Source organism: Chironomus tepperi, unplaced genomic scaffold (assembly GCF_022539635.2).
Source record: "Chironomus tepperi strain 1889 unplaced genomic scaffold, CSIRO-AGI_Ctep_v1 contig_261, whole genome shotgun sequence".
Classification (NCBI taxonomy): domain Eukaryota; kingdom Metazoa; phylum Arthropoda; class Insecta; order Diptera; family Chironomidae; genus Chironomus; species Chironomus tepperi.
The window spans coordinates 338,915-349,748 of record NW_027226383.1 but is presented as its reverse complement, the minus strand read 5'-3'; the positions used below and the strand labels follow the sequence as shown (position 1 = coordinate 349,748).

General features: G+C 30.7%; 1 protein-coding gene across 1 annotated transcript; it reads left to right on the top strand.

The window, feature by feature from the left end:
• Window positions 1-4,246: 4,246 nt before the first annotated feature.
• On the top strand, window positions 4,247-5,652 carry LOC139091782 (glycoprotein-N-acetylgalactosamine 3-beta-galactosyltransferase 1-like). The gene is made up of 2 exons (XM_070641989.1): window positions 4,247-4,760; window positions 5,025-5,652. The coding sequence occupies exons 1-2, from the start codon at window positions 4,288-4,290 to the stop codon at window positions 5,650-5,652; spliced, it is 1,101 nt and encodes a 366-aa protein (XP_070498090.1). The 5' UTR covers window positions 4,247-4,287.
• The last annotated feature ends 5,182 nt before the right edge of the window (window positions 5,653-10,834 follow it).

The following is a 10,834-nucleotide window of genomic DNA, read 5'->3' as shown; positions in this document are numbered from 1 at the left end:
GAATTTTACTCATGCTATACTACATGAATTAGGGCTATACTACATTAATTAGGGCTAACGTAATAAGCAGGAATTCAAAGATTGACATAACAGCGAAAACAACCGAATTCAAAATACGGCTCTAAAATGCTGCCGTCATGGTGCACTGGTGGCAACATTTGAATGTTTGCCAATCTGGAAAATAATACTAAACCTACTACTTAGGCTAAAACCAATACTAAGGATGTGCTGTATTGATTAAAGCTTCTATAGAGCTGAATATTGCTGAAATTGAATCGATCAAAAGCTGATCCTAATCCTTTTTTGGATTAAAATTTTGAATAGTAAATCTGATCATGAAACAACCACGTGTCCTCAAGACTACGCAATCAACTTTTCCCCCCAACATCCACAAAATTTTGTCAATAAAGCTATCGAGAGTGAAAATTTTTTCTATCGCGTTGTTCATGCCACACACAAAAAAAGCTCTGATATATTTATATGATAAGATTATAGCACATTTTTACCTTGTAAATATTTTTCATAATTATCGACATTATGATGAGGGCATCGCGAAAAAGAATGTTAACATTAATTATGTGTAGATAAATAAAAATTATTATAAATTGAAATTTAAGAAGAAAATTTGATTAAACTTTCAGTTTACATAGCTTTTGCATTAATAAATGATGAAATTATAATGAAAATTTTCTATAACCACATCAAAGACTCAAATGTCAACCTTTGTGAAATTGAATTGTCAAATTTTCAATGGTTTCACTCAAAAACCACAAACACGTGCACAAAAAATATTGTTCATAGAAGGAATGTGAAGAAAATGTCGGAATTTGTTCCATTTCTTCATTTTCTTATCAAAAAAATCTCCAAAATAGCAAATTCACAAACACACGCTCACATAATACACCACATATGAGAAACAATAAATAAACAACAAATGGGGAAAATATGGAAATTTCTATTTCATTCATTCATGGCTTTTTTGACCCTTAGAAACGTTTATTGTCAATTTTTATTTTAAAAAGCTTCAAAAAGCTTAAAATGCATTTGGAGAGGAAGGATTTGAAGGTTATTGTATAAAACTCAATATTTTAGAGAAATGTTGGGATTCTTTTCTCGAAAAACCTAAAAAAATTAAAGAATTTTTTGAGATTATAACCCTTAAACCGCCTCCTCCCTAAATATGACCATGGACAACCCAAAAGTTGAAATTGTAGACGAACTACCCCTTTAAAAGAGCTAAATAGAATATTCAATACCTCAGAAGACACACGACGTTGAAATGACCGAAAATCCGACCTCAAGCCGACTTGACTCTAATCACAGCCAGATTTAATGAAATCCGGTTTCAGATAAGTGTCAAGTCACTCTGGTGTCAATAATTTCAGTCATTTCCACACCATGTGCTTTCTGAATACAATGCAAAAGCCTGTCTTAGACAAACGCGAGCGGAAAGAAGCGGAAAAAGGAAAAAAAAGACCACCCCTTAACTAGAAAACCTGTATTAGATTCAGATGGAAGCCTTTTTTTGAAACCTAGGCTCCAAGTCGCAGCATGATTTCAGTAAATAAGTAAGTCAACTAGAAAACCTAACCCAAAATCCCAACAAGGAACTTATTTATTTTCTTTACATTTTCATTTTTCATGGCATTTCCTAGAGCATCCTTTGACCTTTTCGAAACACAAACAAAACAACAAAAGCAAAAATGAATGTACAAAAAATAAGCAAAGCTTGCACATAATCCATCCTATTTGTGAAATTGTAATGTTTACATCATAATTTTTATATCACCGCAAAAGCCTGTCTTAGACAAACGCGAGCGGAAAGAAGCAGAAAAAGGAAAAAAATGTATTTATTATCATTATAAGTAGGAAGAGCATACAAATAGAAATTACTAGTATAATGAAAAGTTGGAACTAAAGTTGTGGGCTCTGCTTATGAACAATGTTGCATTTCAAATATTGGATTAGTTTTCTGATTTTAAACTTTTAAGCTTTTTTAAGAAAAGTTTGAGGAAGCAATTAAAATTTGAAGTAAAAAAGCTTCTTTTTTCTACTATCCACAAAGTTTTTCGTCTTTTATCTTGCAAAAAAATATTGCAAAATTAATTTATACATGTCCACATGTGATAACAAGCCAGAACAAATACAAGACAAATTTAGTGCTAAATTGCTTGTTGATGAGTGAAGTTTTATTTTAAAAAATTTATTAATAATGAAAGATGTGACAGTAAAGAGACATTGGATACGATTAGGTGATTCTTGATCCGATAATTTAGTTTGATTCTAATGGTTTTGTTACAGATACACTTATTAGAGTTGGCAGCAATCGATATATTATACTTTTCATTAATGGGTTGCTGTTCGGTGTTCTTTCGTCACTTCTAATTTACAATAAGTAAAGTTTAAATGTTTATTGAACACTAGCAGGCAATGAGTGTGTTCTTAAGAGCAGAGTAAACTAATTGTAAAGCTCGTGAGCATGCTAAGCTATTGTACATATGTATTCAAGTAGAACAAGCTTTTCTGAGCACACTATTTGTCTGTTAGGATATGGATTCTAAATTGATATCAGTTTTGTTGATGTCGAAGCTGATGTTTTAGTCAAAATATTTTTTATTAGTTTGATTCCAGATATTGAGTTGCAAGAAATTCCTAAACTTGATTCATTTGATGCTAAGAATCTTCTCCGTATGTCTTTATTGCTTTAATTAGAGTTCGAAGTCGACTCAGATTGTGAATTGAAAAGTCGACTATAGCTGACTCGACTCCATGTAAAAATCGAGTCGACTTCGAGCTCTACCTTTTACTTAGTATGTAAATTTGACAAAATAGTTTTAGGGATATTCCTTCTAAAAATGAAATTTACGATAATATAACTAAAATCCTTGATGAAAATGTGAGAGTTTTATGCATAATGATACCAACTAGTCAAGAATTTCTAAATGAATCTGGAGAAATTGTTCTCAATACTTGGGGAAAACGATGCAATAAATTCTATTTCGTGTCAGAATACGCAGGTAAAAAATAAAATACCCTGACAGGCAAAGAGCATGCCACTGCGATACCTAAAAGCGCCCTCTTTGCCAGTTAGGGATAACTAGTTCCAAATATAACCAAGATAAAACCCTTTAATAAATTCTTACAGATGAACGATTCAAAGAAAACATGATAATTGTAAATGATCTTAATTTGGACTGGGGACAGTTAATTCAAGCGCTATCATACATCCATGAATTGGATATTGAAGGTTAATAACAATTCATATATTGTTATGGAAAATCTTAAATGGCTGTTATATCAATTTGATGCAAATTCTTTAATTCAAGTTGGGCAAAAGGATTCAATATACGTAAGGCATTTATCAGAACTGTAAGTCGACTCAAGTGAACTCGATTCTATATAAACTTCGAGTTGACTTCGAGCTCTGTTTTTTTTTTTTTTTTAATTGAACTATTTAAAGATTCCTCTAATTTTTATACAGGATTACATGGTTGGAGTCTACATCATCTCGAAGGGTGCTCTAACCAAATTTATAAACAGTAACTTAGCATTATGCTATCCAGTTACCTTAAATACAGACAAACAAATGTCAAGATGTCTAAAAAAATTCAGTATGACACAAATCGACTTCAGCGATGATGAAGGAAAAAGCATGTTTTTCGATACTGATCCAAATGAATCAAATGAACTTGAAAGTTTCAAAAATCATTATAGTGATCGATTGATTTCAATTCAAAATGTTTATGATACAGGTTTTTACTATTTTGAATATTTGATTTATAAAGTTCATTCGTTTGGTAGACATCGAGTACCGGAAAGTCTTCCCCAACAAAGAGACAAAACGTTTAATGAATATTTCTAATTCTGCGAATATTTTGAAGATAAGATAAAAATAAAATGTTTATGTTTTGAGTAGGAAACTTTAATTTTGGTTTCAATAAATATTATTTTGTAAATATTTAGGTATTAAGGTTGTATTCCTGAACTTATTCCTACAATTATTCAAGCCATTCTCAATAAAACTGCAGAAAAAATTCCATAATAGTTTAAAATTCAAGTTTTAAACGCCCGAGCTCAAAAACCATCAATTATTGAATAATTAGCCCATAGTTGCTTAATGTCCTTCATTGAAATTGATGTATAGATAACGACCTTACAAATTGTGTGATAATTGCTAGTATCCTGTTATCAGAAACCAATTTTGTCATTTTTTTCTTTCAGTTTCATTCAAAGTGTGCGAAAGATGAACGTGTCATATAAATATTAATACTAAGAACATCCAAAAAAATGATGAATTTGTGTCCAGTTAAAGAAATTTTGTGTTTTCTTTTAGGGTTCGCAATATCATCATTAATTATTTTAAACATTTCAATAAATAGTAAATTTTTAAGACGTCATCAAACAAATACATTTGAAAATGGCAAGGAAATACTGTCAAAACACACCACATACTCGAGACATTTATACGAAACTCAATTAGCTGACAAATTATACAACGAAGTTCGCATATTATGCATGGTTTTCACTCATCCAGATAATCATAAAACTAAAGTTCCTCATATTATAAATACTTGGGGGAAAAGATGCAACAAATTAATTTTCATGAGTACTGAGAATGACACAAATATTCCTGAGATTGTAGCATTAAATCATGAAAACGGAAGAAAGAATTTGTGGAAGAAAACACGACTTGCTTTAGAGTATGTTTATAAAAATCATTTTGACGATGCAGATTGGTTTTTGCGTGCTGATGATGACAAGTAAGTATATCATATACTCTAATAGGCAATGAGACTGCTTTTAAGAATCCGTGGTAGCATAAAAGCATGCTATTTGTCTATTAGGGATAAAACTAACCTGAATAGCAGAAGTCGGTGGGCGGACACAGTCATGATGCGGGATCTATTCCGAATCCAGCAACAAGTCAGTAAAATTCTGGCCTGGAGCCAGATTTTTGATCAATTACCCGATTTGTGCTCTTCGGCTAAAGTAAACTCCCAGAACTAAAACTTTTTCATCCACAGTTACATCGTAATGGAAAATCTTCGCTATAAACTCTATCAGTACCATACACAAACGTCACTTTACATTGGCAGTCGATTTGCAATTCACAAAGATTACATTCCAGAAGGTTATATGGCTGGAGGAGGAAATGTTCTATCCAAAAAAGCTTTGAAAAAGTTTGCAACATTTATTTCTCGAAATGCAACTTTGTGTGATGAAAAGCAGGAGGCTGGTGATGTCATGGTGGGTAGATGCATGAAGAAATTTGCCATTTTTGTTGATGCTGTAGATTCAAAAAATCAGAAGCAAATATTTCCAGCTGGAATGGTTGTACACATGCAGCATGAAGAACCAGATTTAAAATATTGGTATTTTAAGTATTTGTATCGAAATGTCACACAAGGTGGACTAAATTGCTGTTCAGACATCTTCATTGGAGCTCATTATGTAAAACCAGAGGAAATGTATTTAATGGAATATTTAATTTACAATCTTCATCCTTTTGGATTGAGGAAGAATTTGACAGAAGTGTTGCCGAGAAAGCTTTCACTTGATGAAATTGTAGCAAGTTCTGATAAAATAAGCTTTGCTGAGAATTTCGTGCCTCATGAGAATGTTCATTTTATTGATGATGATGAAAAATATTAATAAATTTTGTGTTTTACAAGAAATTAAGGTTCAAAAATGCTTTTTTGTTAGAAATTATCTACAAAGAAGCTTTCTTGAGGAAGGAACGGCTTCCCACATCACATTTGATGCACCCCTGACCAGATTTAGATATGAAAAACACTCAAAATCAAATTTAAGATTCATCATTTAAAAAATTTCAACAAATCTTCATTTCTGAAATTCACATAAGCCCAAAACTTTTCTCCTTACCGCAGATGTTCATGAAAAGAAATTGAAAAATACAGCACAAAATTGAACATTTTTTCTCTCTTACAAATCGAAGTCGGATAAAGAAAATTGGGAACATGACTGAAATAATTAAATTTTTTGTAGAAACTTTTTGCATATCGTGTGAGAGAATGTGGATCTGTTGTAGATGCTTTGAGGCTATTTATGAAAAGTTTGTTAGGAAATTGTTTTAAAAGAAGTGTAAAAGGATTTTTTTGAACTATGCATAAAGAGAATTAAGTCTTAAAGAATGAATTTTGTTGGGTTTTCCTTTAGTTTTTAATGGAAATTTAAAGCTTAAGCTTTAAAAGGTACTGGACAGTCATATTTTTATGTTTATTTGATATGTTACAGTATCTGGAACTATTGTCAAAGTTTTAGCAAGTAAGAGTGTTATAGGAAAGTGCAAAATATCAAATTCAAGCTTAAGGTCAGCCAGATTATCAATAATGCTTAATAAAGACGACACAAGAAGTCAATTAACTTAAAATTTACTTAAAAATCCATAAATCACTTACAATTATTTTAAAAAAATCTAAACAACATCTTCTTCTTCCTCAACATTCAAATCCATATGTTACAGACCATAACTCAAATATAGCATGCCAAAGTTCAAGTAAAATATCTGATTTAAAGACTAATTTTGAATATAAATTCATCATCATCATCTTGACAAGACACAAGGAGAGAGAAAATAAGAAGATTGAACCTTACACTCGATTTATTCGCTAATTTGTTGCTATTTACGGCATTATTATTATGAAATAATTTCTAATGCTGACATTGAGCTGTTGATTTGGCGCCTTATTTAAATGCTGGGATAAATTTAGTATTAAGAGTGAATTTTAAGCTGATTTAATATTTTTGCTCAATTTTCAAGCTTTTAACAATACAAAAAGGTCAAAAAATCATTCATGGATCATTAAACTTATAGCTTCAAAACCAAAAACTATATTTTTCTGCTTAATCATTCCTATCAATGACATGAGCACAATAGCCAATGATAATTAAATTTATCAAATCTTAATTTTAAATCTTCATGCTGAAAAGTTTTAAAAATATCAAAATAAAAGAAGATTTTGCAGCTGTCGAGCATGAAATCATCGAGTTTATGAGACTCAAAACAATAAGTATCGACATCGAATCACAACCCACTCAAGTTTGATGCTTAAACAAGAATGTCATCATTAGCGTCAATTTTTATGAATGAAAAGTTTTATAGCTGATAAAGTATTTAAATTTACTTTAATAATGACGCAATTGAAAGTGGTCTATGGATACAAAAGACCTTGTCAAGGAGACATGATTTGTCATTTGTTGGAGTTAATTAGAGCGCCAGTAATTAAGTTGATGAATATTGATGCTTAAACTTAATAGAAATTTCGAAATTTTGACAATTTTAGAATTGAATTTTCAATTTCTAGATAACAACCTCAACTTCCTTTCTGACTTAACCTTTCCATTCACAAAATTCAATCAATTTTATGTCCAACGTAAGATTTCAACTCAAGATCTGAATCACTCTCATGTCTACAATTCAAAAATAAACCATTCAATTATTTTTGGAAGTGATTCCATTGAGGAAGAAGAAGATAAATAATAAAAGAAATCACAAAATGCCGCTAATTAAAGTTTATCTTATCAATAAATAATTGTTTGTGTTTTTCCAACATTTTTCTAGTGAAATTTTCGATAACAACATTTGCTTTTGAAGGTAATTGAGAGTGGACATTCTATAGTGCTTTTAGATTGTATTGTGAATTTGAAAAAAGTGATGGAATTTGATGTCTTTTAGTGATTTAGAGTATTTTACTCTGTTTTCCTGAAGGTTAAAGAGCTCAGAGAATGTCAAAGAGTGTCTAAAAGGAGTAGAATCTGGAGTATCGCATGCAAATCTGCCAGAGGAAGTTAGAAAATAGACCGGAAATCTGTATTACTCTTTAGTGAGTACTTGGGTTAGATTCCCTCTGGATTCGTTCAATGTTCACGACATTACTACCCAATATTATCATAGATTTCCGGAGATATCCACGAGTTAAATCATCTTTTATGCCTCTAAAAGAGGAACATTGCCTTGTCATTGACCAGAAACCCTTCAACCAGTAAGAATGAATCAAACTGAACTTCCAGGGAAGTAGTTGACCTTCAACAATAACTCTTCAATGCCTCTAATTCTATTCTGATGATTTAAGCATCTCTAATTTATTCGCCATTTTATTCAATTTCCTATTGCATCTAAATGATTATTGCAGCCACGCTCATTCTGAGAAATTTTCATTATTCATAATGGAAATAAAGTTTAACATTATGATGATTTTACATTCAGTTGCTGTGTGTGGTATATCTGACAGTAGGAAAGAAATGGATAATTTGTTATTCAAAAGAGAGTCACGAGACTGTCACTTAAATCAAATATTCCCATTTTCTTGTTGATCGCAAATTAGCACCAAGTGAAAATAAATAAATTTTTAATATTTACATACATGACTGAGGGAAATCCCGACACTTTTTTAAAAAAATCAATAAACGGCATGTGCTGATAACAAATAGAAGAGGCAATTACTTAAACACATAAAGTAGGGAGAAATCAATGTGATTGTTTACCTAAAAATGATTCATAATATCAAACAGTTAAGTCTAATTTATTTGAACTTATTATGATAAATGAAATATTTTGACTTTTTTTCGTGACTCAATCCATCAGAGAATCATAAACTATTTTTCCTTTTATTTTGATTCATTTAAGTGGTTCTTTAACTTTATTGACATGCAACAGGGATTTTGTTTGAAGCTCATTTGATTTTAATCACTTATGAATCAGTAACAAATTCATCAAATTGATCTAGCATTTAGAACATTGTTTACTTACTTCGTTGTCAGTTCAGATCAATTTTCATCCATGTCCTCCCATAGATGCCGTCTATCGCTGACTAATGCTAGCCAACTTCTGATTTCGAGTACAATACTGTGTAAGTTTCCTTCGAGTTCTTTGGACGTCTACGTGATCATTTAGCATTTACAACCAATTCATAAAAATTCAAATAGCTACGTAAATATGACCAACTAAAATAATGTACGCAAATAAGATAAACAAAACAAAAACACTTATCAATTAACTGCTAAATAAAATTGATAAAGATGTTGTTGTTCAAAACGTGAATAACATTTGCCGAAATGTAATTGCGCATTCGTATGCATTTATTTGTGAAGAAGAAGTTTTGTTGTTCTTTGATATAATTTACAATCCTCAGACCTTGACATGAAATTTTGTTCGTCTTCGTTGTTCTTGAATGAACAAAATTATCACGAATACTTCTGAATGGAGCTTTATGACGAGTTGAGTCTTGATTACTGCAAAAGGCTTTCCATCTGACTCTATTATTGGCCTTTTCACAAAGTTTGTACAAATTATCTAATTTTACATCTAATTGATTTTCATTTACAACCATTCTACACCATGCTGGTTTTGGAACTCTAGGACGCTTTTTCCTCACGGATTTCTCTCCCCGTAACCGCATTGCGCTTTTGAAGTGTGAGACCAATTCAGCCGTATTTGATCAGCTCTTCTTAGTAGTGAACTAAATGATGACCAATCTTCTGAGTTCGCAGTCCTACATTTCTGAGAATTCATTTGTTGCAACTGTTGACAAAAACTCTAAACTTTTGCTGAATTCCCTAGGTTACAAATTGTCTAACTTCATCCCTAACCCACCTTCATTCCAAATTTACGAAAAGAATTCACTCAAAAACCTTATCAAAAACCAAAAAAACTACTATAATTCATAATGTTTCGGAAATGTGAAAACAAAAAACCGCACACGAATTTAAAAAGCAATTTAAATTTCGATATTTATCGACAAAATAAAAAAGTATGTAAATGAAAGATAATCGCAATAATCAAGGTCATGAACATTTATGAAATTAAAACTAAATAAAAATTGAATGAAAAACTTGAATGAATTACAATGAGTGAATGAGTGTACTTACAACTTATACACCGGATATAATCAATTTATTGATAGATTGATAATGAATATTCCACGAATCAATCAACTGTTTATTTGAGTGAAATTACATTTCTAATGACCTTTTTTAGAAGATTGTGGACTCGTTAGTTTTGGATTCTTACCTTTTTGATGGGTTTTTGAGCTTGTTTTGATGTTAAAAACTGATTGAACTTCCTAAATTTAAAATCACTTAATAATCATAATTTGTATCAGTTGTGAGAAATTTATATTACGTCATTCACGTGTAGGAAAATTACAATGGTATGGGAAGAGTTAGTTCTGTGTGAAATTAAGTTATAGAATATAATTTTCTGAATTAATTCTTGATAATATGTAAAAAATTGTTCATGTTTTTTTGCGCTTAACAAAATTGCTACTTCCATTTTTTAAGTTATACATACTAAATCAAATTAAGCACCTAAAAGCATCTTCCGAATACAGCTACAAATTTATTTATTCATCTAATTGAAGTTAGCTGGATTTATGATCTCTCTAAATGCTGAAAAATTTAATAATTCGGAGAATCTTCAAACGCATTAAAGCGAGATATATTTAGAAAACTGTAATTGTACATTACCAAAGCTTCAAAATAGGAAAATTTTGATCTAGAAGCACAATTTTGATGATTGTTGAGTGAAAAGTTTTCTTTTTCTGCAATCAATTGATTTTTGCACTTAAATTTGATGAATTTTGTTATTTAAAGCTTTGATTAATTGTTGAATTTATTGCTCAATTCAATTGTGATCTATGTAGTTTAATAAAAGCGACTTCTTCACAGATTTATAACAGACTAGCGCCATTTCATTTCGAAAGGATTCGACATTGGTTTCGAAGGATTCGAAATTTGATGCGAAAATTCAAAAAAAAAAAAATTACCGTTACTTTAAATGTAAACAACGAATTTTTTTTATAAAAATTATGAATAT